The sequence below is a fragment of the Gallus gallus genome, chromosome Z (genome assembly GCF_016699485.2).
Source record: "Gallus gallus isolate bGalGal1 chromosome Z, bGalGal1.mat.broiler.GRCg7b, whole genome shotgun sequence".
Lineage (NCBI taxonomy): Eukaryota > Metazoa > Chordata > Aves > Galliformes > Phasianidae > Gallus > Gallus gallus.
The window spans coordinates 33,874,249-33,901,488 of record NC_052572.1 but is presented as its reverse complement, the minus strand read 5'-3'; the positions used below and the strand labels follow the sequence as shown (position 1 = coordinate 33,901,488).

General features: G+C 37.7%; 1 protein-coding gene across 2 annotated transcripts in view; it reads right to left on the bottom strand.

Moving 5' to 3' along the window:
* ADAMTSL1 (ADAMTS like 1) overlaps positions 1-27,240 on the bottom strand; it is a 439,216-nt gene that overhangs the window by 101,929 nt on the left and 310,047 nt on the right. For both annotated transcript variants that reach the window (XM_004949124.5, XM_429157.8), the window contains 5 exons: positions 25,890-25,964; positions 23,269-23,426; positions 12,588-12,699; positions 11,804-11,942; positions 950-1,000 (listed from right to left, as the gene is read on the bottom strand). In XM_004949124.5, the coding sequence (XP_004949181.2) occupies positions 950-1,000; positions 11,804-11,942; positions 12,588-12,699; positions 23,269-23,426; positions 25,890-25,964 (535 nt within the window). The remainder of the gene's footprint in view (positions 1-949; positions 1,001-11,803; positions 11,943-12,587; positions 12,700-23,268; positions 23,427-25,889; positions 25,965-27,240) is intronic.

Below are 27,240 nucleotides of genomic sequence, written 5' to 3'. Positions count from 1 at the left end.
GGCAGGTACAGTTTGTCAGATAAGCTACTCTCCTCGTCTTTTCAGTCAGTTTGGGATAGACTCATGATTTGCTGTAGACCCTGTACTAGATGTGAATACACTGCATTTGCACACTTATGCAGGAAGACCCCACTGCGATTTGAGGGAGACCATTTCCTTACCAAGGTGAGACTAATATTATGGCAGAGTTTTTTTCTGTGGCATAATAGATATCATGGGACACAATAAGTTAACTCAGTACTACTGCATGTCCCAGCAGTGTTTCAGAACCACCTGGTTATTATCCCTCATTTACCATGCATTTTTACCAGCACCAACCTTATTACCTGCTTTAAAAGTAATTGCTCATGTAATTATGTTCATTAAAATCTCAAGTCTTACATTAAAGACATTTTAATTGTGAGATAATTAATAATATGCATCAGACCTTGATTCTATTCCTGTCCCTGATCTCTGTGTTGTCAGAGGAGCAGATTAATGCCCCTGGGAAAGGCATTAGCATGGGTTTGCTGGATCAGGACACAACACTAATACTGTCTGAAATCAAAATCTCACAATTTATAGGCATGCAAGAAACAGCAACGTCAGAGAGATAGAAGGTCTGATATTTCATTGCACAGTCATGTTCAGATATGAGTAAAGGGAGGGAAAAGGAAAGGTGAGGAAGAAAAAGATGGAGGGATGGGGGAATATTGTGGGAAGAGAGAGAAAGGGACCACACACTTAAAGCCACATTACTGCTTCAGTTAGAATATTTCAGTTCTGCAGCAATAGAATATATAACAACAGGTTAGTGGCGGAACATTTTTAGGTTAATCTGCAGGAGTTCACAGCAAAAAAAAAGCAGCATCCATTATCTTATTTTGAGAGCAAAGCAGAATTGCAGAGAAGAGGAAAAATCAATAAACATATTAGCTAATCCTAGCATCTGGTTGATTGTTTTACGTACCGAGGAAGGGGATGGTAGAGGTCATAGGGCATGATCTGCTTGTATCCATCACTGTTAGGAACAATAATGCCAACCCTCTGAGTAGAAGGTACACATAATAAAATAAATACTAAATGATTACATTATACAACTTTTTACACAATATTACAAAGACAAAATCAAAACAAACAAAAAGACACAAAGAAGATATTTTATGTAAGTTGCTACTACATTTAAAACATGCTTTCATCCTACAGTTTCCAAGTCATTAAATAATAAACCATGATTTACTAGTCTGTTTTTATGAATATCCTAATTTTTTACTAAGAACCAGGCTACTATCACAAAATTATCCATATGAATTTTTCAAATATTACTTGAATTTCTAGGTTATAATCTGTCACAAGAAAAAAAGTTCTCACATGATACTTAGATTTGAAGTCACTGAAGACAACAGAACTTCTGTCCAGTTCAGAGAGCTCTAGATTAAGCCCTTTTTTAGTTACTATATGGCTCTGTTTCTGCCCTTCCGACAAGACTTCTGCTTTTATAGAAGCTGGGATTAGGAACCGAAAGTACCCCCATGTGAGATTCAGATCCTCAGTTCTATCTCAAATCCTCAGTTCTATCTCTCCACCTTAAATCCACCCAATTTCATTCATCTTCAGAACTGGTCTCTATATTTGGATTTTCCTTGAAGTCAGAAAGAGCTGGAGAGAAGATTAACCTGTCAGGGCTTCTGTTTGTTTGCTTTTTTTTTTTTTTTTTTTTTTTGGCTCTGTCAAAACAGTTTGGCAATAGTATAGATAAAAAACTAGCAATTATCAGACCCGTTATCATGCCAGTAATCTGCAAGATGGATATCACTTGACATATTCACAATCACAAGATTTCACTGAACTGCAGCCCTGGAATGTCATCCTTTTCCATTTTGATAGATTCTGACTCAGAGTAATTCTCTACCCCCATCCTCTTCCAGTTATCTGGCATAACTATTATTGTCAAATGTGATCCTAGAGCCCCTCATTTATCACCTTTGTCAGAACTAGGGTGCAATAAAGGACTTGGGACGGGTGAACAGAATAATCAAAGAGTAAATACTAGGTATAAAAGAATAGAGAGCATGTCCCTGTCCAAGTAACAAAGCACTGAAAAGAATCAGGGTGGTGCTTGAGAGTATTATACAGAAGAGAGATGATAGGTATGTTGCCATGGGTTTCTGAAAGGAGGAAGGAGAAAAGGAGGGGGAAGGGAGAAAGTATTCTCCATTCTCAAAAGAGTTACTTCTAAAGTGGTCTAAATATTCAGAGGAGACTCAACATACTATGGTTTTTCTTCGTGCAATTTGACCGTGACAGAAGGATGGATTCCATTGTGTTTTCACAGTGAAGAGTCAGCATTAGGTCAGTGTGCTGGAATTTTCCAGCTAATGTGCCGAAAGGTGCAGAAACGCTGTGAGTGTGTCATGGGGACCTGGATGGCTCCTTATCAGTTTATCAATCTCTGCAGTCACAGGAGTCCCTTATGCGGGTCTGTATATTTGTATCCAGAGAGATCCCATCTCCACAAAATCTAAAAATGCAGAGGATGGCAGATTTGTTCCTGGAAAACTTTGGAAAAGGTAAATAGGTCACTTATACTATGGCCAGCTAGCAAGTCTTTTCAAATATTGTTTAACTGGTTAATACCTGCAAAAGTTAGAGAATTTCTATAGTTGTATTTTAAAAAGATGGAAAGAAACTTTCTCTTTTTCTCTTTTTCTTCTTCTTTCTTCTTTTTCTTTTTCATTTTATTTTCCTTTTTATTTTTTCTTTTTTTTTTTTTTTGGTTCATACTTTTGAGAGTCTGCTGTTTTCCTGACTGCTCTACCACCGCTGCTGAAGATCTACACCGAAGCCTTTTGCACTTTCCAGCTCATCAGCTTGCTGAGGATTGGTTGGAAAGAAGATTTATATACCAAGTTCAGAAATGAAATAATTATACTGTAAAAGCATCTAGTGCCTAAGAAAGAAACAGATTTCAAAACATTTCTCTCTCATGGCAGTGAGAGATATTTTCTTTCTAATAAACATTGTCTGTATGCATAATCCAGGTCTGCATGTATTAGAATGCACAATATCCAAGGCCATTCCAATGGAAATAACTGTACTACATCCAAACACTGTTATGAAGATTAAATAACATTTGCAAAGCACTAAATTAATATTGTCATTGGAAAGGCTTGACACTCAAAGAATTCTATATTCATAAAGTGCATTTCTGTACATGGTATAAAGCTCAACATAGCTATTGACACTGCCCTTGTGCATGTGAGAGGCTGCCAAAGGATCACACACTGGCTCTCACAGATCCAGGAAAGCTCCGTAGTCACAGTGAGGACAAAGTCCCTGACATGGATATGCAAAGGTTACATTTATGGTTTTAAATATCAATTGGAAGACACTGCAGAGCGGCATATGGTCATTGCACCATTAATGGCAACTGCATCTTCGTAAGCTAGTCTTATGGACTAGTTTTTTTTGTGTATGTGTGTGTTCATAGATCACAGAAAAAAAGCTGACCTAAGCGAAGTATAGAAAAAGTACTTCCTAGATGATTTTAGTGAATCTGTACTTCTTAAGTAGACAGTGTGGCTTGAATTCCACAAACCTATCAACACATCATAATCCTACAAAAACATGGAAAAGATCTAGGATATGGGCTTTGTTCACTGTACGTTACTTGGACAACACAAAGAGGATAATGTGCTAAATAAGCTACTAATGAGCTTAACAGAGAGAGCTACTAATAATTTTTCTGCTGCACTGAGATTTCTGGTTGGCACTGAAGTAGCAGGCAGGATTAATTTACACAACACCCGGAACAAACTTGCTGCAGGAGGAGCACGAGAGCATGAAGCAGTTGTGAAGAACTGTTGCGTCTCTCATGCCTGAAACCTCTCATGTCTCGCAGACCTACAAGTTGTGTCACATATTCTGCAGATTGGTTTGTTTTCCTTCTGAGTACTGGCAGTGCCAGTACGATTGCTCTTCCAAGGCACATGTTCAGCTGGAGCTGGAACTGCACATGCCAGAGGTGGGTGTGTTGTACCCAGGTCTGCCATCCATGCAAATATTTGGCTTTCCTTTGGGACAGGTGCCTGTAGCAGCTTTCCTTGAAGGTATTCCTCCAGCTCCTTTCTCCACTCAAGCTAACCTGTTAGCATAAATAGCAGGCTTGAACATCTCTGTCCTGTAGCTCCCTGATAATTCTCTTGGACTATGTGTCAGCCCTTTCTGCCTACCTTTTCTGCACGCCCATGGCTCTTGGGTCAGCACCTGTCAAGCTGAGCAGGGGCATGGGGGCTGAGAAGGGCTGACTGCACTCCCTGTTGGCTGGAATTGCTATTCCTTTCCCAATGGGGACTCATACAATAACTCATGAAGTAAAAGGAAATACTTGGGAGATATGAAAAAGTTCATCATATAAGGCAAGACAATGATTTAGCATCCAAGCCATGAATCCCTTGAGAGCTCTGATTATCACTAGACAGATTACAGGCTTTCAGACAGGAAAAAGTCTCAAATTTAACTCTACAAATCCTGTCACTAGGGTGGTGTGTGATACTGCTCCCACTTGGCACAGTGGTCAGTAATGATAAAACAGAATGACATTGTCACCTTTTGCTACAAGATCACTGTGCCTTGAGAAGAAGATAGTAAGATCCTTAAAATGATGGTATCTGTTAAAATTCCATGTGCTGGTCGGGAAAATTATCACAATTTCTATTCAGAGCTAGGATTGATGACATCTACTGCAATACTTTAGTAAAGGCAACGCTTATTTTTGAATGCTTACTTTTACAAGTACTGCATGTTGTAATTCTCAGATATACTACCAGTATGAATTCCATTGTGTTTATTCCTTTAGGTATCAGTGATTTTATGGTTAGTTTTTGATATTGCACTCTGTCAGTATGGGACTTGAAGAATTATGGTGTATGTTGTTTTTAATGATTTTTACATCTTTGCAGACTGGTAGAAGGCAACTGTCCCCTACCTAAACACTTTTTAAATGGACTCTCATTGGATACTTAATTAACCAATGTGAGATATTGTTGAGAAAGCTATATTATTCTGCCACCCTTCAGAAACCTCACACTTTAGACAGCAAATTCAGAACAATACTTCATCTTTATAATAAATTACTTCCTCATAGTGTACAGACTTGAAATTCTAGAAAACATGGTTTACTTATCACTACCACAGACTACTAAAGTCTAAGCTCTTTACAGAACTTGAAATAGGTGTTATTACTTCAAAGCAGCAAAAATACTTACTTCCTGTTACACCACTTCTGTAATGCTCCTGAAAACTTTCACCTTTTTAATTCTGCTTAATATTTTATGGTGGTTTGGATAAGGACTGATTGAAGCAAGTGCAGAAATTTGTTATGTTAATAATGGACTTTGCAGTGCAAATATCTTTTACTGACCACCTTACTACTTGCTGTAATTTTGTTCTCTTTTGGATGAAGGATGTAATAGAACAGACTATTTGCCATAACTTCATCTTGGACAGACAGATGTCTCTGTTTGATGCTTATTACAGTACAAGGTTTTCTTTTCCACCCTGTGGTTTGTTATCTGATGCATACTGACAGTTTTTTTTTTCTTTTTTTGCCTATCTTTTGTCTTTCTTTAATATAAATTACCTCCTGAATTTGCCCTGCTATTCATATATTTGCTCTGATGAATGTTTCCTGGCCCACCCTTCCTGCCTGTTCTGACAAACTCATTTTATAGCTTAATTTAAATGCCTTTTGCCCTACCTAGCAATTCTAGTTTTTGCCTATTTGACTAGAAAAGAAAATTGCTTCTTTATGCATTAGGAGTATCTGCAGATGGTCTTTAACCTACACTTGAACTTAGTTGACTCTGGTTACAACTACCAGAACGTTTCCAGTGCTATCAGCTCATTCTTCAGCTACATCTCCTGTATCTGAAGACGTATATGCTGCCATTCCTTCTCCATGTATCATGATTTCCAATTAGACTTCCTGAAAATTTATCTAGTGATTCCTTTCCTACTGCTCTGAATTGTTTTTCACCTATTAAACTTCTTCCCTATTTTTCATACAAAATGCTTCACCTTAGCTCTTGGAGCTTAGGCAGTTCCTCTGTAGCATTTTGACTGGTCAAAAAGAAATTGTAAGCAGAATGACTGATGTTTGTTGACTATGCTCTCTCATCTGCAGGCAGCACTTTTTGCCAATACTAAACTAACTTTTGTAGCACATGCAAATTTAGCCATGCTACTGCAAAAGGCCTTTTTTCACCCCTCTATTTTGATAAAACCTTCATGTCTCATCTCTCCACGGAACTGCTGTCTCTAGCCAGTAAGTCTGTCTTTAGAATCTTTCATGTGTCAATGATTGGCTGTGGAAATTCAGACTAGATCCAGCAACCAAAGTTCAGAGAGCTCTGTAAGACAGAAAGCCCTTCTCAACCTCTTTAACAAGGCTCCTATATCCATGCAATAAACAGAGATACTGTCAAAAAGCCCAGTATCTGGAGTAACTGTGGGATACTTCATGTGAAAATTAAGATCTTTCACATATCCCACTCAAGGGCAATAAGCAATAAATGAGTCACTGTGTCTCAGACCCCTCTCATCATCATAGATGTATGGCTGCTACTGTGTAAGTTAGAAAGCTCTGCCCATCTTTTAAAAGACATACCAGCACTCCATAGAATCATAGAATAGCTTGAATTGGAAGGGACCTCAAGGATAATCAGGTTCCAATGCTGCAGGCAGGGTTGCCAACTGCTAGATCAGGTGCTAGACCACGTTGTCCGGGTTGGCCATACCTCCAAGGATGGGACACCTACAGTCTGTCTCGTCAACCTCACCACCCTCTCAGTGAAAAAGTTCATCCTGACATCTAATATAAATCTCCCCTCCTGTAGTTCAAAATCATCCCCTCTTGTCCTATCACTATCTGCCCATGTAAAAAGCTAATTTCTTTCCAGTTTATAATCTCCCTTTAAATACTGGAAAGTCTTAATGAGGTCTCCCCAGAACCTTCTCTGCTACAGACTGAACAAGCCCAGATCCCTCAGCCTTTCTTCATAGGAGAGTTGCTCCACTCCTCTCATCATCTTTGTGGCCCTCCTTCGGACTCTATTCAAATGCTATACATCTTTCCTCTGCTGAGGGCCCCAGATCCAGAAACAGTACTCCAGGTGAGGTTGCACAAGGGCAGAGCAGAGAGGGACAGTCATCTCCCTTGCTTTGTTGGTCATTCCCCTTTTGACACAACTCAGGGTGCCATTGACATTCCGGGCCGCAAGCACACACTGCTAGCTCACATCAAATTTTTATCTACCAGGACCCCTAAATCCTTCTCAATAGATCTACTCTCAAAGAGTCCTTCTCCCAGGCTGTATACATATCTGGGATTACCTCGACCCAAGTGCAAAACCTCAGTTTGGTGTCATTAGCAAATTTGCTAAGGGTGCACTTGATCCCATCATTTATGTCACTGATAAAGATGCTAAAAAGTCCCAAGACAGACCCCTGGGGAATGTCACTCGCTGCTGGCCTCCACCTGGACACAGAGCCATTGACCAAAACCCTCTGGCTGTGACCTTCCAACTAAGTCCTTATCTACTGAATAGTCCACCCTGCAAATCCATATCTCTCCAATTTAGAGATAAGGATGTGATGGGGGAAATGGCAAATAGATTCACTCCAGTTTCATTCATCTTCCAAAAATAATCTAGTGAAAATAGGAATACTGTACAGTTGTGCAACTTGTTCCTTAATTGCTGTCTGCTTTAAAATCTTTAGAGTAACAAAGAAAAAAATATGCATTTGGCAACTTTCTGATTCAGGTGACAATTCGAAATGAAGTGAGTAGAACTCTGCTGCTGATTAAGGGCATACTCTGTGTTGCCCTTTTAATCATAGATATTTATTCACTACTACATCTTTTTCTCTTGAATGAAGTGTATAAAAGTTGTCATGCACAAGTTTGTGAAGAAACAGCATTTATGTTCACATTACAATGTGTATTGAACTTTAGAATCATTTAAGTATAATAGTTAAGTGAGAATGCCAAAAGAAAAACTCTGATGGGGAAGAAAATAAGCTAGCAATTTTTGCTGGAGTACTCTACAAACCATGCATGTTTGAGAATTCTTTCAGATCTTTTGGTACTGAAAATCTTGCTTGAACTTCAGAACTTTCCAAATTTTTCCCACCAGTTCTACCATTATTACTGTGGGTAAGCTTACTGATAGTGTTCCAGAAGATTCTAGGATTATTGCCTGTGCAGACTGGGCTGGCATTTTCAGCAAAGTGACAAAGCAGCCACATGCTAGAGGTTGGCTATTGTGAAGCTTTTGAGAGAACTGCTGCATGAGTTAGAATCTTTCCTAAAGATGCTTTGGAAATCTTTATACAGCACTGAAATGTCCTGGAAAAAACATCAGGAGAGCTTTTGTGACTCAGAGAGGCCCATATTAATGTGTTTCAGAGATAGGTAGGATGTAAACAATAGAACAGATGGGTAAAAACAAAGAACGGCGCATCTGGGAATACAACCTAAAAGCTGAAGATGAAATCTAGAAGCACCAGTGATTTTACTCCAGAGAGTATCTCACAATGATGAGTGGCATAAAAACCTTCAACACATTTGTGAAAATTGCTTTTTGGAGGAATGCCTTTGAATTATAAAAGGAATGGTATGTTCAATTTACAGCACGTCAGATTTGTCCTGTATGTCTTTAGCACACCCAGTTAAGTCAAGTCTAAACAGACTTCTTTTTCTCAGAGCAGAAAAAAGTCCTTTCTCCTTTCATTAGAAGATAACAGTCAGGAGGATACTGATGACAGCTAAAAACACTCCTCCAAACCCTTAATACTGTGAAGTTTTGGATAGTTAAAAGACTTGTAATTAACTGAACACTTGAAATAAGAATGTTGGATGCAGCTACATTGAAGGGGATAGGCTTGATAAAATTGGCATAACCTTCCACTTACTGCTTCTCCTCTAAGTATGTGAAAAAGTGGATTTCTCTCCCAAAAAAAAAAAAAAAAAAAAGATTCATTTTCCACATTTTTTCAGCCCCAATTTTTTATTTTTATTTTTTTGCTAGTCATAATGCCAGCAATGTTGATAATTATTTTTCATAATGAGCACAATAAAGTGAAAAGTTTTCACACACTAAGCCTAAAGAGACAAGTAATGGGAAGTTTACACGACAGTCATAGTATTCATTTTATCTTCTCTTTCAGACTATCCCTTGCTGAAAATTTTAATGTAACCTCTCTGTCTTGGCTGTTTCATTCAGTGTCACTGTGGTCTTCCAAAATTATTTTCTGAGGCACTCACTGACACACCATAAGAAGAGTCAGCAACCACTAATCAGATATGCCTCACTGGAACTGTGTTTGCCAGGAAAAAGAATTATGATCTTTGTTTTATACTGGAGGAGCAGAATGGCTGACACACAGCAAATGCTCTGCAGTGCTGAGATGCCTCCTTCTCTGCAGTCCCAACCCTGTTGTTCTGCCTCACCTACCCTCTTCCTGACTGTAAGAAAGCATCGAGATTCCAGAAGTTACCACAGATTTCCTCTCTCTTTTTATTAGTTGTTGGTTATTGAATTCCTTACAAAGACACTTCTGAAAATAATCTTTTGCAATTTGGCATTTTGTGAGGATGTCTCCAAAAAGCCAATTGCTTTCTGTTACTGCCTGTACCCTGGGATGGCAGAGCTGTGTTCCTAAATGACTCTTTCCCCTCAGGGTCTTTATATCAACAGCTTTGCCCTGGTGTGTTTTACATAAAACAAAAATTACTTCCTGAAATCTGCCCAGAAGTTATTTTTTTTCTCTTTTTCCTCTATGCAGTTGTCTTAGCATTTACACATGTCATTTAAATTTATTGTGAAAAGTATGGAAAATATCCTTAGTACAAATTCCTGAGGCAAATTGTTTATTTGACTCAGAGCTGTATTAAAAAATAAATTAATTAAAGTAACAGCTAATGCTTTAAGAAAAAAAAAAGCTACGTCAAATTATTTTCTCACTGCTACCATGAAAGGTGATTCCATATTAATTCACATCTTTCAGAAACCCTGTTTTCAGAGGCACTCATATATATGTCTGCCTGATGAGACCCGAACCCTATCTTACTGACATCTGCTTAAAAAAAATTCAAAGACGTAGTTTTTGATTTGAGAAAATCACCAAGAAAAACATATAGGGTCTTTTCTACAGTGAAGTTTCTAATTGGAATTATTAATATATGTAAGTAGCCTGAAAAAAGTGTATGTCTGTATATATGTATATATACTTGATGGAATGAACTAGAACAAGTGAAATTAAATACTGAACTGGGCAGAGCACTGCTAAATAAAAATAGTCTTGTTGCATTGTGGGAAGGCAATCTTTACACTGAAAAATCATTTCTGAGTACATGCTCAACAGGAAATGCTTTTCATAAAGCCCTACTAAAGCTGCATTCTTCATGCAATATACTTAGAGCATCCTAATGAAACAGATGATAAAATCTGCAAGTTAAAGAATGCACAATAATGTTGAAATGATATTGAATTTTGAGATTTGGTATTTCCACTTCTTAATTAGAGGAGATTTTCACTTCTGACTGTATGATAACATTTCTAGCTTTTAATTAGTTACAAGAAGAGCTGCCATTAAAATTAATTTACCAGAGAAAAGGAGTATAAACTGCCATACATTTTGGTTTAATATATCTTTAGTGATTGAGAAATCTGAGTGTTATCTGTAGTTATGAAAAGAACTTTAACGCAAGCTTTTTAAAAGAGACAAAATAAAGCTTGAGCTTGGACAGGTTTGTTCTGCTCTGATAATTCATAATGCTTACCTAGTCTGAAGCTGTTACAGTTGGTTTGTGAAGAAATTACCCTCAGTCAGGTAGACATATCATCCCAGAGGTCTCTAAAAGCATCCTTCTTCTCCTGGCTACTTTTTTTTTTCTTACAGCCCCAGTAATCTGAAGGGCTATAATATATTTTCAAGTGATATTTGATTGTGAACTTTTTATCAAACTTGACACAAAACTACTCTGGAGAGAAAGGATCAGGTAAATAAATGGGCATCTCCTCATGTACGCTTGCTGAGTTGCCCTCAAATGTCTTCTAGCGAAGCCACACAAGAGGACCAAGAGGTTTAGGTTACACAAATAAATGCTTGCCGTTTGTGAGTGTTTACAGGCTGACTTTCATTGAATTTCAGGGGAGTCAGTGCAACAAAAGACTAGTCCTTTTTGTGGTTTTATTCCTCTTCTTATACATGGGAAATCTGACTCCATGATCTTGATATTTTTACTATTAATCTTCTGAGGAAGAATGTTCGGCATGGAGGAGGTAGAGAGGGTCTTGTGTGCAGGCCCAAGTTGCAACAAATCCCCATGTTACGTTTTTTAAAAGCTGCCACGACTGCAAGTATATTTTTTATCAAGAAGAAAACATAAACATGAATAATAATAATTTAAAAAATAACTAAACCTCTGATTCCTCTAATTGTGATGACAACCATTTTCCAACAACATTTTTACCCCATCTCACTGAGACCTTATGTGTGTTGATGACGGACAATTTTTTTCTCTTGCTTTATAATGATTAATGAGGCAAAATGCAATCTGTAGGGAAGAAACAACCAATTGCAAGTCCAGTTCTAGTAATGTGCAGGTGCTTAACTGAGATCTTTTTCTATACAACAGGTCCTGAGGATGAGAAGAACATTGAAATACTCTGTAGGTTGAATGAGATAGTCAACAGTAGCAACAAAATATTTTCTTACTTCACATTTTTGAACTGGACTCTTAAAATTAGAGCCAACTGACCTTGCAGGACAAGGATCCAGATTACACTCCTGAAGTTTTGGCTTTGGCTTGATATTTTCAGGGTAATAGTGACAGTATTGATCTGCTACTACCCGATTGCTCCTCAGATCAAAACATTCAGCAGAAGTCAGTTGATAACCTGCAATACACAGTGGATGAAATAATATATGATGTAGTGTTTTTCTTGTTTCTGTCTGAAATACATCTAAGTTTTTTTTTTTTTTTTTTTAATAGGCTGGCTGAAAACATGCATGATTTTGGACACAGCAGCTACAGTTTTACAGACAAGGTTAAAAACAACAGCTTCATTTACAAAAATTCACATATCATAAAACATTCAAAACTTAAATAGGTAAAATGTTGGACCGAACCATAAGTAGTCACTAACGTTGATGACTTCTGTAGTTCCAGATTTCCTCTTAACTGGTCACAGGATGTGTTTAAATGTAATGCAAAGCTTGCATCCATCTAGTGAGGGATAGTGAGAAATGAAGAAGGCAGACATCCTGTGATTCTAGAGTGGTTCCAAATCCCACGAGTCCTTTATGTCTGACAGCTGTAGCATGAAGTGTGATCATTTGGATATTCAAATGTATTCAGTAGAGAGTACAAATGATGCAAAAAATCAAAGGACACTGCCCCTGTTATTACTTCTCTCCCTTCCTTAGCTGTAAATACTTTCATGCATGTATTTTGTCTATTTTAAAGGACTACATCTCAGTTCAGAAGCTGGAACAGGTACTGCATGAATATGACTGTTTGGAATACAGTGGTAAGTTTTTACCTCCTCCACAGGATGCTGAACAAGGGAAAAAATCAGTTTCTCTCCATCGATGAATGATAGGCTGATAGAAGATAAACTGGACCGAACTGTCAGCAGCACCAGCGTAGACGATCTGAAAAAGATGCAACAACAAAAAGCGAACCTGATATTAACATCAAACTCCCGCTCTCAGTAGTATTTTATTATTATGTTTTCTCCTTTTTTTTTTTTTTTTTTTCTTTTCCTTTTCAGGACAACTTGGAAGTGTTTCAGTGCTGCCTTCTTTCCACATTTTCAACAATTTTTGTTTAGGAAACATTGTTTTTCAGTCCTCTTCCTTTCTTCCTTCTCTTTCTTTTGAAAAACTAAGAGACATCGTCAAAGTCTAGACTGAAAAACAGAAGCAAAATACAAAATATGACAAATTGAGCTGACAGTATAATCTGGTTGTTTGTTTTGTTTTCTTCTGTAGACGGACAGAAACATGATTACAAATCAAAGTAAAACTTGAGAGAAGAAAGAAGATGAAAATACTGCAGAATATGTTGAGGGCTGAAAGAGATCTGGCCCACTGAGATTAAGGCTGCCCTTTTCTAATTAGAGTAAACAGTGACGTATACTCCCAACAGGAAAAAAAAATACAGCTGTAGCAATACAGCTACTTCAGCAAATGGGAGGCCTTCTGCAAGGCTTAATATCGTTATAAGTTTGTGTGTCAGAAACAGGATATCTAATTCCTTGTGTGAGAATAGTGCATTAATCACACACTTCAGAAGGGTCTTTCTGGGCTCATGAAAGCCTCATGCACTCCTGGGAAAAATGTTCTGCTGTGCTGGAAGCCATTCAGGGAGGTCTCATATCTGAATGCGCAGAAAAAGAGTTGTCTGGGGAGAATTCTGCTCTTGCTCCTTGTTTTTTAAGGATCATCAGTGATTCTTAAACTGAGAAAACATACTTAGCAATAGGTCTTCATTGAATCATTAAGAACAGACTGAGAGCTCACATACAGCCTACTATAAAAGGAAAGTGATGAAAAAGAGTTCACATGAAAAAATCAGGGAGACAGAAGAGTTTCTCTCCCTGCAGACTATTCCTGTGTGTCTGCAGAAGTATCTGTCAGTTCCGACACAGAGAAAAGGCAGAAGTCCATCTTTTCCAGTCCAAAGTGGAAGTCACTCATACGGCTATGATAACAACAGAGGCAGGAAAGAATTACAATGAACCATAGCTATGAGCTGAAATGATACAAAACAAGCAAGTGAAAGAAGCAGGCACAGTATCATTTATTTTTTTAAGGAATACTGTAAGCAGAAGAGGAACAATGTATGGTGATTCCATGCAGCAAAAATGTCTTTTTCAATTTTGTTTGACAGTTTGCTAAAGCTAAGATCTTGATCCAGGGCAAAACATCAGCCTAAGGCTTGCTAGACTGAAAGTGAGATTTAACAGCTATGTTCTTTAAGAAATTTTTGCTGCACAGGGCTAACTTCCATACATTGAAATGCTCAGATCTGGAGTGTGGTGACATTTTTGACCCTTGCCGTATTCGCAACACACTGCTAGATATGAGAAATGTCAGTGCTGAAAAAGTCATCTTACTATCTCAGTGAGTTTTGAATCCTTATGTCACTTGGTCACTGAACCAGAGAAAATGGCATTCATTTTGCTTGCAAATAAAATCCTGTCTGAACATATTAATAGCAGACAACAGCAGTACTCAGATTGTGGAGCAATCAGACCCACATTTGGGGACTGCAATCCACTGGGGAGCACCCTTGATTTCCAGGTTTCAGGGAACTTAGGAGTGTTCGGAACAATAGCACATCCCTCATCAATTTGTAACACCAAGAATATCAACAGTCTTATTAAAAGCTGGTTCAAATCGCAGTCCTCAGTCTATCCATCAAAAATTAGCTGTCTAAGATTACTGCAACCAGCAACTAGAGATATATTTTTCTTGTAAAAATAGTTTCAAAAAATCATAGCCCATAACCTGCTTTTTTTATAACGGATTTTGTAAAAGATCATCTAGAACGGTACCACAAAGGTCCAAGCTGTTGCTCAGCCAATGTTTGGGACTGATAAAAAGCAGTACTGATTTTAGGGATAACCACAGAATATTTAATGAGAACAACAAACTTCTGAACTGAAATAAAAAGGCAAAATGTTTTTGAATCATTCTGAGCAGCCCTGTGACCATAACTGCAGTATCTGATTTAATCTTTGTATTGTGTTAAGTTTTTCCCAAAGCCTCTAAATTCAATCAGTTCACATAAGGAAACCAAAAACCAAACCAAACTGAAACAAAAAACCCCACCAAAAAACAAAACAAAACAAAACAAAAAAAAAACAAACCAAAACCAAATACCCCAGCAACAACCACCAAACCCAGCCCTTCTAGACTTGATTTTGGCATTTGATTTAGGGTTAACTCACAATAACTGTATTCAACAATATGTTCACATTTAACAAAACTATTGTGTCAGGGAGGGAGAAAATACATCCCTTACTTCTTGTGTGTGTGTGTGTCCTAAGCTAGGAGACAGGGAAAGAGGGTTATTACTGCACACTGTCCATTGTCTTGTGAAATTTGATCTAGTGTATTATGATCTAACTTCAGGCCAGCATGCTTATTAGGAAACTTCAAATGGTTTTTCCACATTATTATTACAAATGTTTTCTGCAAGTGCCAAATCCCAAATCTTCAGGTGTGATTTATTAGTACCAAGTTTAATGTTGAAATCTTCTAAGATAACATACAAAGTAACTGGGGATGAGGCTGTGGAGAACTGTCCTCTTGTGGCATATGTAATTTTGTGCTTTCATGTTGTAAACTCAAAGCTTTAGTATAACACTTTCCTTTCTCTGCTTAGAGTGCTTTGATATTCCTGTTCCCACGCAGTGACACTCTACATTGAAAATGAAAGTATGTGCAAGAGATTTGTTGCTGTTCATATTTCTGTTCTTGAAGCCGAAAAAGGAGTCATGGAAAATAATTGTACAGACTTGTTTCAAATGACATAAAAGATACAAAGAGAGACGCTGAAGGTTTTCAAGCATATTGTATAACGCAAAAACACAAGACTGCACCATGATTCCTCAGAATTTGACTTGTAATTGCCTTGGAGTGCTGAAAGAACTTTCACCTTTATGCTCCAGGGAACATGCGTACTGTACATTTCTGGATTTATATATCTTCATCATGACAGCCCTGTATTTTTTTAAAATGGAAGACAGCTCTCTCTGCCACTTGTCCACCGAGGTTCTAGGCCAGACAGAGAAATCATGGTGAAACCACACTGTCACCAATTTACCATGGACTACGTAAAGCATCTCTGAATCAAACTTTCTTACCGTGCCCCAGCCTAGGATTAAGATAGATTAGGTCACCCTTCGGTGGGTATGATGATTTTTAAAAAGCCTTCAAACTAATACTGAGAAAACAGAAACAGAATTTTTTCAAAGTTCAAATCTTAACTGAAATCCCCTCCAAAAGAAGAACCAGACAGAAAGTCAACTGGCTAAAATAGCTGGCAGCAATAAAGGTTACTGCATTAGCTACTACTTCTATCAACTATGGTAATCTGTACAGAATTCACTACTAATTACAACAGAAGCAGTAGCTTCTCAAACGAGGAGACAACAAGAGCAAAGCCAAATATTCCAAAACCTGCCCTGCTGCACCTCTTCTTAAATCTGTGGATACTACTGTTACTACTGTTAACACCCTACTCACCAATGGAAAAAAACAATTCACCACTAACGTCATGTAAGAGAATGCAACTTGAGTATACTTAGTCCATAGTGCAGAATATTTATTTAATATTTACCATTAATTTAACCATATCTAAGAAATTAATGTAAAAAATTAAGATCCTATTGAGACATACAGTTCATAAAAATAAATTAAAAAAAAATTAAAAGGCAATATTGGCCACAAAAATATTTTTTGATAATGATGAAAACTAATTAAAAAATGACATCAAAGTATTATGTTACTTAAAAGTAACTGATTTTTGAAACTGATAATTTTGGAAATTTAAAGGATACCAGAAAAAAAACACTCAATACTTCTTGACAAAGTAATAGAAAATGACATGTCTGTCTCTACTGTGTGAAATGAAAATGTCAGGGTAGATTTTAGACCAGCAATATTTTAAACATGAATGTAAGATCAATGGTAACAAATCTCCAGATCCGAAAAGCATTCATTCAGCAGTATCATGTAGCCTCTGAAGAATACAGGAATGGAAATCATGTATGACACCATTTAGCTTACTTTCATGAAAGAGCTATTGTTGAAACCGCAGCAAGACAGAATATTTTAACAGAAGACTTAGAAGATGCTTCATGAGTAATCTGTGGAAATGCAGACCAGTAACCTCTGCCTCTGTACTAGGCTTGTAGGTGGAAGGAAAAAAAAAAAAAAGATCAGAACTCAGAGATAGACCTCTGAGAAGAGTGATGCTGTCCAAGCTTATCAATGTACTTCACCAAGGAAGCCTTTGAGACAGGACTTTTCTTCTTGTTTCCTTGTCTAATGAAAATTCACATGAATTAAGTTGATCTTGCCATGGACTGATGCCTGGGTAAAAGAGAAAGATCATTCAGCCTGCTTTTATAATGGCGGAAGGACTCTGGAATCCCACAAAGATGCATACTAGGACATATGCTGTTAGCCAGATTCCTAAATGAACAGAACAAAGGGTTGACAGTGAACTGAACAAGTTTGCTATTGAAAAAAAAATTATGCATAGTAGTAAAAAGTGAAACTGGCTATGAGAAGATTTCAAAGCTTTGATTGACTGAATCCATTAAAAATGGATAATAATAATGCCCATGGGAGACATTAATTATATATGCCTATTATGCACGAAAAAGTCCTCTAAATTAGCTTCTACCATTCATAATAGTAAAGGATCATTACAAGCTCTGAAAAAAACAGCATGCTTAAACAGCTAAAAAGATTAATAGAACATTACAGAAAGGGAAGAGAAAAGAGAGAACATTGTGTAATGGAGTAGAATTCGTTTGTGTTCGGAATGTAATATACAGATCACTCTTTCTCAAAATATTTGTACATAGACTCCGGTAATTTTCCAGATGCTGGAGCATCATGATGCTCAGGCATCTGGAACACCTGAACTACTCTAGAACCTCCCTTGCATCAGTTTTTAAAATTGATTTTCACTTACATTTAATTTCTCTGCACAACTTATATTCACAGAATCATAGAAACTTAGGGTGGAAGGGACCTCTGGAGATCATTGAGTCCAGCCCCTCTGCAAAGCAGGCCCCCTACAGCAGGCTGCAAAGGTAGGTGTCCAGGTGGGTCTTGAATATCTCCAGAGGAGAATCCACGACCTCCCCGGGCAGCCTGTTCCAGTGCTCTGTCACCCCCACAGTGAAGAAGTTTCGTTACATATTGGTGCAGAACTTCCTATGCTCCAGTTTATGGCTGTTTCCCCTTGTCCTGTCCCCACAGACCATGGAAAAGAGGTTGGCCATATCCCTTTGACTCCCACACTTAGGATACTTATAAACATTAATCAGATCACTTCTCAGTTTTCTTTTCTCAAGGCTGAATAGACCCAGGTTACTCGGCCTTTCCTCATAGGGGAGAAGCTCCAGGCCCTTTATTATCTTTGTGGCTGTCCACTGGAATCTCTCCAGGAGATCCCTGTCTTTTTTGTACTGGGAAGCCCAGAAATGGATGCAGTACTCCACATGAGGCCCGGCCAGGACAGAGTAGGGGCGGAGTATCACCTCCCTTGACCTGCTGGCTGTGTTCCTTTTAATGCAGCTCAGGATGCCATTGGCCTTCTTGGCCACAAGGGCACACTGCTGGTTCATGGCCAACCTGTTGTCCATGAGGACCGCCAGGTCCTCCCCTCCAGAGCTCATTCTTTGATTAGTAGGTTCTTTTCCCAGCTATGGTTGCCAAGTGGAGTGTTACTTGCTTCTCATATGCTTTTTTAATGAAGTAGAGGCTATGAGAATGAGAAGTACCTTCCAAATCAACATACGTGATGTGTTTATGATGTATCTTTATGGGTTTACAGATTAATTTATTGATACTTCATTATTTTCCTCATTGGGATCATAAAAAGTTTATTGTAGTACAATCTTTTTCATGTCCCCTGGCTGAAAATCATTGGAGAGAGAAAGAAGAAGTTGTATTCTAACAGTAATTGCTCAGCATGATATTGGTCACGAAGTTTCACCAGGAGTAGCAGAAGAATACAACGATAGAAGATTGATTCTCAGAAGTGGAAAAAAGGTGGTTCAGACTTTTGAATAAAGACACGTGGAATTCCACATGTTCCTAAATAGTTGCATAAATGCTTATCATTTAAACCATCTAATTAAATAAACATTTAATTATTTCCATATTTTATCAAACTGCACATTAATTTGATGCAAACTGATATTTCCATAAGATAAAATTATATATTTAATTAACAGTTCAATTTCGATGTATATCATGAATAAGTTATGAATATATACACATAACAGTGGAAATAGAAAAAAGAACAGATTACGAAAATAAGGACAACCATTGTATGCACCAGCATAGATAGTAGGATGTGACATGATATGACATAGGTCTGAAATAGAGGAGTCACAGAGAAAGAGGACAGGCAATAATCATTTACTGTTTCATAGACTGAGAAAACAGATCAACTTGGTAAAATTATTGCAACAAAGATTTAAAAATAAGACACATCCCTTATTTTACACAATGCAGTGAATTCATTGTGGAACTAAAGCACAAACTAAAACACAAACTAAATGTTGTAAAAAGGACAAATACACTGTAGAAGGACCAAAAGAAATTCCCAAAGAACTGTCTCATTTGAGTTAATAAAAGTAGTTAACCAAATGCAACAAGGATCTAGAGGGAGAATATGCAAGTAGAGAGTAACTCTGATCTGTTTCTTGAACTTGTCCTTTCAGCAGATGAAACCAGTCCTTCTGTGAAACAGAAACGTGAGTGAAGCAGACTTTTTACTTGACCTAGCTTTGCAATTACATAATACACAGATTAAGTGGAATGTGTAGACAAGGAGAATAATCATGTTCAAAGAACTATTAAATAAAATTTTATTGAATTAGAAACAAAGGTGAGTGTGAAACAGAAATAATACATAATTTTTGGAAGATTACTACATGGTTTCCCATGCATTTTGCCACATTTGCTGTAATAGGAGAAAAAATATAGAACTTTTCTAAATTTATCACAAGGTCTAGTCAAGATAAACAAAGTTTAGGTTGCCTTTCAGGCTGGTCATTCTGTGTGGGCCTGACCTAGAAATTATTACAAAAGTTGTATTATTTTTTTGGAAATTGGGAAAATACAATATAGCTTCTACAAAAAAATAAGTACTGAAATGAAATACAGACTGATAAAAGCCAGTGATGCAGGCCTTGTTGAAGAATTACTTATTGCAGTTTTCACTCTAGAGAAGTGACTTTAGTAAGTCTCAAGAAGTAGTACAGTTTTATGATGAAAGGACCATATTCCAGTGGGGTATCCCAAAGTTCAGCAAAATTCTTAGGTCATTTTCCACTGATGACAGATAATATAACTTAGCCACAATTAAGCTTTTAGCTCTCACTATTTCTGTTCACACAGACTGAATTTTAGCTCATACAAGAAACATCTTAACCCTAACCTATCAGTGCTTGCAGGACTAGTCCCTTAAACTTTCTTCCTTCATTCAGTGAGGTAAATCACTGTATGCTCCTTGTTCAAAAAAGATTATTTAATCCACTCCTGGCCTAGCCTGATGAAGTCCAAAAGCATCTGCCAGCTGGCTGCATGCGTGATCTCCTGCATGCCCTTGGAGGTCCCAGGAAGTCTAAGCTAAGCCCCAGTTTATATATATATTTTCATTTGCTAATCTAGACTTTAATCAAATGAATTTCTTTCACCAGTATTTTCTGCTTGTCTAGACCACAGCTGAAATAGTTGAATGGGTAGGACTAGTGTTCGTTGTAATTCCACATCCAGTTTTGACCTTTATCTTAGCTATGGTTTGTTGGACAACTAGCAGCCAAAATCCTAATCTCAGTAGTAACTCTGCTTGAGAGAAGCCAGTCTGCACTGTCTCTCAAATAGGCAGACATACTTAGCACTGGCACAAAATATAGACATGTAGCCTCTTTTGGCAGCAGCCCTTAACCAACACTTAACCAACATAGGGCTAAGACACTAACTACTTAGATGTAGATCATAACACAAACCCTAACAGGCTGTGCTTTGCCGGCCCTAACTTCCCTGGCAATCCCTGTCTCATCAATCCTATACCTCAGGTGGTTCAAATTCACAGTGCTGGTTGTTTAAATAATCAGTCAGTAATCATTGTTAACATTATACTGTCATCTGTAGACCCCATCTGACAATTTTAATTCACTCTGCAGATATGTAAAAGGAAGTGATGACTCCATGATTCTCTATTTTCTGTCTGAATCAGATTGTACGGACAGAGGAAGCATTTCAGGACAGACAGGTGAATATGTGACCTTGGTAAAATCATGGATTGATTGCAGTTCTGACAGTGAAAGGCAAGACTGACTATGCGGTATTACTACACTGCTCTCTAGAACATACTGTCAGCCAGCAAGACTTCCAAGTGAAACTGAACTTCATTTCACCAACAGTTTATGAAATCTGATAATTTTTAATGAAAAAAAACCCCAAAACTATTTATGTGATTTAGAATTCTGAATTTAAAAAAAAATCCAAACAGGGTAATACTCAGAATTTTAGCAATCAAATTCAAGTGAAAGTGTGCTGGTAATTTTTTCTTGTCTTTTGCATTTGAAACATTATTTTCTGTTTATATTGAAGATTTGTTATTGTCAAGTCATTAATAGAGAAACTAAGAACATTAAAAACTCTGTTTTTCTCATTTTGTGCTAACACATTCATAAAAAAAAAAAAAACAAGAAAATGAGCTGATGTTTTACTAAATCGTTTTTACTATTTGCATCTCCTGTGAAAAGATTGTCAGGTGTATAGCACACGAAGAACTTACCACTCACTAAGTCAAGAATTTTAGCAGTTATACAATTCAGATCCTACAAGAGCAGCATGAAGTTTCTTCCTGCAATTTTAAAGCATTCTATATTACAAATAAACAAACTACAAATCTACTTCTGAGCTGTTTCCAGGTATACTTGACCTCACTGAATGAGAACATTCAGGATTAAATGAAAAGGATGAACAACAGGGATTCTGGAGACAACGATCCTCAAATCACAGCTCTGATTCAGCCACAAATTCATCTAGAACTGTTTAGATAAAAACTGTTTTTCAGGCAAGTAAATCTTCACACCAAAAATATCCTGCTAGCACCACAGTAAAGCCTTTCATCTAATTTTTCAGTACTTTACCTTGTTTTGAGAGAGAAGGATTTGTAAGCTTCAAGGGAGAAAACTATTTCCCCCTCTCATACAAGAGAACAGTGTAAATGCCAGAATCACAGTCCTGCCCCTCCGTTAACATTTCAGTGCCTTTAGTCCACACCAACAGGTATGCTCTAACTAACCAGGCAGCCTTAATCCATAGCTGTGCAGGTAATTAAAAGTAGGCAGCACTGTTTACATCAGTATTTTTCATTATCTGGGTATAATCTGTAGTACAGTATTTCGGATATTTTGAGGTGGTCAACATATGTTTTATTGAGGCATATTCATTCTGAACTTCAAGTAAAAGACTGCATTCTTCAGGTCAGGCTTCTCTCTGAGAACTAGTCTTGATAATTTCTGCTTGATTTTTGTGCTGCTATCATACCAAGAGGTGTAGAGGACAGACCACAGGGCTCTGCTCACACTCAAGCTGATAAATTCTATGCCAGTCCAGCTCAGCCAAATCCCATGAACTACTGAATTTTGCAGTTTACAGTTCAAACTCCTAGCTGCCGTCATTTCTAGGTTAAAGCAAATATCATCTACCTCTGGGGCCCATGGTGAAAACCTATGCAGTCCTGGACATGATATAGGTTTTATAATTTTACAGCTGAAATCCTTCTGGTTCTTTGTACCTACTGGAAAAGGATTTATTTTATTGTAATTCCCAAATGTTCATTTTTGTACGTGTTTTCCTACGGAATGTGCGCATTGCTTCCAGCAATGTGTTTTATATTACCTGGAAGAATAGAAATGGTCTAATGGGAGGAAACAATTTGATTCTTATTACCAGTGAAACACAGAGCAGAAGTCTGAAATGACACAATGACTTTTCTACCAAAGTCATCCCCTTTACTTTGGAAGTTGGGAATCACATTCTCCACTGTCTAATAGCCTTTTGTGTAATTACACTGGTATAAATCCCACAAATTATGGACCAAAAGGAACTTTCTTTCTTTTTGTCATAAACTAAGCAAACTGCATACAGCCTCTAAAGTAATCTGCCATTTCTTGCAGTGAGTTCATCTTCTCTCTGTGGGGCAGTTATTAGATATGCCTTTCTCTTCATAAACTGTCTCTTCTCTGAGAGTGTTCAATGAAACTTTCATCAGACAATTAGTCATAAAGGATTACAAACAGAGTTCAATAACCAAACTGGATTTGGCTTTGTGGGAAGTATCTACTGGAAAATTGAACTCAAAAAAATAATTCTAATCTCTCTATTACATCTTGTGTCATTTGTCATTTTATATGGCTTTAAGGAGCACATTTAATTGATGACCCTCACCTTGACAGTGAAGTCTGCAGTGAGAGGCCCAGCTATTTTCAGTATCTCCTTGTCTGGAAACTTCTGGAAGTCAATGCTAGAATTGTCCACAACGAAGGAACCCGTGGAGCTGAGGTTGTTTTCACCCTTTACACCTTGGAGAGTCTTGGTTTCCAAATCTGATAAATACAAACAAATTAACAGGAATCCAGAGCATTGTAATTTGAAATAACAGCAACTGAGAACAGTATAAATAAATGAATGAATGAATAAATGAATGAAAATCGTAGGGTAGTGATGCAGATTTTCTTCCTAAATTAGTGATTACACAAATAATTTCCTAAATGGAAATTAATAATCAGAATGTAGACCTGTTCCACCATCTAGTTAACCTCCCCATCAAGTTCAGATTACTCCTTAGAGCACGTTCACCAATAAGCTGTTTTGTATAATTATTCAAAGTGAAGGTGCATTTTGTCATGAAAAGCTGTAATCCTTTCAAATGAATTTGTGATGTTATATACCAAATTTTCCAGATAAAAGTAACTAAGGGATAGTCTGAAATTAATTGGGCCATACTATTAATCTGTGATGGAACAATATTTTGAGAGAGAGTAAATGGGAGAAATAGTTTCATCGGCATGTATTAAGTTGTTAATTAGAGGAAAAAGATAACAGCAGCAATTAGGCTGGTTTCCAGGGTGGGTCATGGGAATTAACTCAAGAAGGATGTTGCTGAGGCAGTACACTAAGAATTTGCTCCGTATTAATGAATTCCTTGGTTTTCAGGAAGACTAGTCTCTTCCTTTGTGATACACTTGGCTTTATAGTTATTTCTGGACAGGACTGCATGCACCAGGGATAAAGATGGTTTTAAGACTTGTGTATATGTAATTGGCCTCTTGTTGACTTCTCCCACAACCAAAGTTCACAGGGCAAAATACTCCCATCCCCAAATGGACTGTAGCTCATACATATATAAAATCCTTTGATGGGTGAACAGGAAGATTCACGGAGACGTCTGAAACAAGAGAGAGACTTATCTGGGCTTATTTATGTTTACAGAGAGCAGTTCATCTAAATCTTAAGCAATGACACCGGCAGACCTTGCTGATTCAAATCTTATTTGTCCTGAAATGTGATATGGCCTCAGTGAAGACAGCTTTAGGTTAGCCTCTCCTGAAATCTCATTTCTCTCTAAGCTGTCATACAGGTCAATTTCACAGGGAAAAAAAAAAAAAGAAAGAAAAAGTGAAAATAAGAATTTTTTTCTACCTGGGAAGAGAATGTCTATTCTGAGAAAAAAAGAGAGGGGAGAAAATAAGAATGCAAATCATTTACTGGGAAAGTAATAACAACCATACTGGAGCAGTGCTGGCGTGCCCAAAGGGCTACTTAAAACTGAAGTACACACAACATTAGATATTTTAAGAAAAACATTACGTATTTTTTTCTTAATTTATAAACCGTAATTTGCTGATTGTTATTCATAGCTTTAAATCTAAGCAATCATTAAAGGACTGTGGCATGCTTATTGCTTTCTCAACACAAGCATTGTACACTGAGTAGTACAAATAAACCACCCTTTATCTTTCCACTCAGTTTAAGTACTTTGGACAGAAGAAGTCTAGGGAGAATGATTTTGTGATTTTGCTGACTTTCGTGACTGTATTTACACTGATAAGCAGATAGGGCTCTGACTGGTCTATGCTGCAGGAAAGGCATTATTGAGTTTTGGAAAAGGAGAAAGGCAGTCCTACTTGTCTGACAATAATTTGTGCTGCTGTGATGTTACGCAGTACTGCCCAAGGGCATTGGTTTGTGGCTTTTATTTTTATTTTTCCCTGACAGCAAATTCATTTTACCAACGCTATTGTTTTTGCTGCCAGTGAAAAAAAAGGAGCAGCTTGAGACTAGCTACTGCATTGGAGAGTAAGAGTTTCTTTTGCAGGGCGCTTCTATCCAGGAAAGAACTGGATTTGCCTACACCTCTCCCAGCATACTCTCAAATACTTAGGTTCTTCTCCCAGAGGGGCTTTTGTGATGCACAGCTCCATGTCAGGCCAAGTAGGGAAAATGTATTATAGCTACCAAGCGATAGGCTAGCAGCAGTCAAGGGGCTTCACTCTCTGGAGCAACATCACTCCTAAAGTGCATGGTCTGACATCTGCATGCTGCTGTTGATCTTCTCACTGCAATTTTCTGTGTGTCTGTGTATCTACTGGAGTGAGAGAGATTATCATAACAGAAACATGTGTTAAAGTCATGAGCAGCTGATGGCTAAGCTCGGCTGTAGGGAAGCTTATACTTTACTGTCCTCAATATTTCTTCACTCAGTGGGATATATTTTATGAATTTTAAACAAAGGAACTTGGCACCAAGTGAGCCAGCCAAAGGATAAGCAAACAGAAATGACAGAAAAATTATGGAGGAGAAAAGGTTTCTGCAACGCTGGCCAGGCTTTGCTCTGAAGTTAGCATGTATCACTGATGTAACTGGGTCTGGGGAGAGCTTCTGAGGGCAGGACGCACCCCTGTGTCGAAATCATTGATTTCAGAGAGGGAAACCAGACACCACACTATAAACAGAGCACTGCGGGTTTGCAAGGCTTTCTTAAACAAATGTACACTTTTTCTACTTACATAAATGATCGGGTCCTTTCAGCACGAGGCGAATATGTCTGCTGCCATAGGGAATAGCAACCACTGTATCAACCACTGTGGGGAAGGTAAAAATGCATGAAGTAAACAAACAAACAGAAATTCCCATCAGTTTTCAAATAAATAGCGAAATAGATGCCTAAAAAAAAGTCAGAAAAACAGCTTCTGGAATAAGTAAAAAACAAACAAACAAACAAAAAAACCCCCACAAAACTCTACAAATTTCGGAAACAGAGCCCTGTTGTTAAATATGATTAAAAATCTTCTACTTTGAGGAACTCAAGTGCATTGATTTTCTTTATTCTCAACTCGTTTACAACTATTTCTGGATTGCAAAAGTAACCAATAGCAATCTATTTCACCATGGCTCCACTTAAGATCCTTCCAAGTCTTTTAAACAGGTTTTTGTGGTGAAGCAGGGAATTTTAAGTCTATTTTGATATTTAGCAGAACTGTTCTTCCCTTCAGCTTTCCGAGCTGGAATCTACAGCTTCTCTATGACCCACTGCCCACGTTCCGCGGCAGTCTCCCACTGCTCACACATGCCTTCTCTTTCACATCTTTTATGATAATGACTAGAATTATTATAATTCTGTTTCCCTTTCCACCTCACTAAGAGAAAGCCACTGAAAAACAGAGGCCGATTAGACTGTCATGTCTTAGAGCAAGATCTTGTACCTGTGAGTTCTTGGGAGCTTTGTAGCATTGTAAACTGAGAGTGAACTAGCTGTTCAGAGCATGCTGTTGTGAAAGCTGGTTTGGTGAGCATTTCTGAAAATTTAGCAACCTTAGTATCATTCTGAAGGGAGACAGGAGGGGAAGGTGTGACACAATATTAGAAAACACTCCAAATTTTAAGCTAGGCTAGTGGACTGGATGCCTAGAGGGCACTGACGTGGTCCAATCTGATGGTTTAGACTGTCTGTTCACCTTTCCCTGTCCTTTCTGCCTCGTTCTGTTACTACAAATTGGGAGAAAAAACATGCATGACTAACAGATTTTTTGGGGAGGTGGTATGTGTGAGAAGAACAATGCCTCTTTCACTATCTGTTCATAAGAACTGAGCCCACATTTGTGTCACATTATCCCCCCCCTAGGAAGACGTGTAGCTCTGCTTCCAAGAAACATGTAACTTTGTCAGGTAAGGCTAACTCAACGCATAAAAGTGCATTATTAACCAAAGATATGGGCCATGCCCATAGCTTTCTAGAAACATACCAGAGCAAACTGAGAACTATTCAAAACGCAGAAAAGTATTTCAACTTAGTTAAATCAGGATTCTTGCTTACCAGCAAAATAGTAACTAATGGAATTTTAAGTTGAAGAGCAAAGG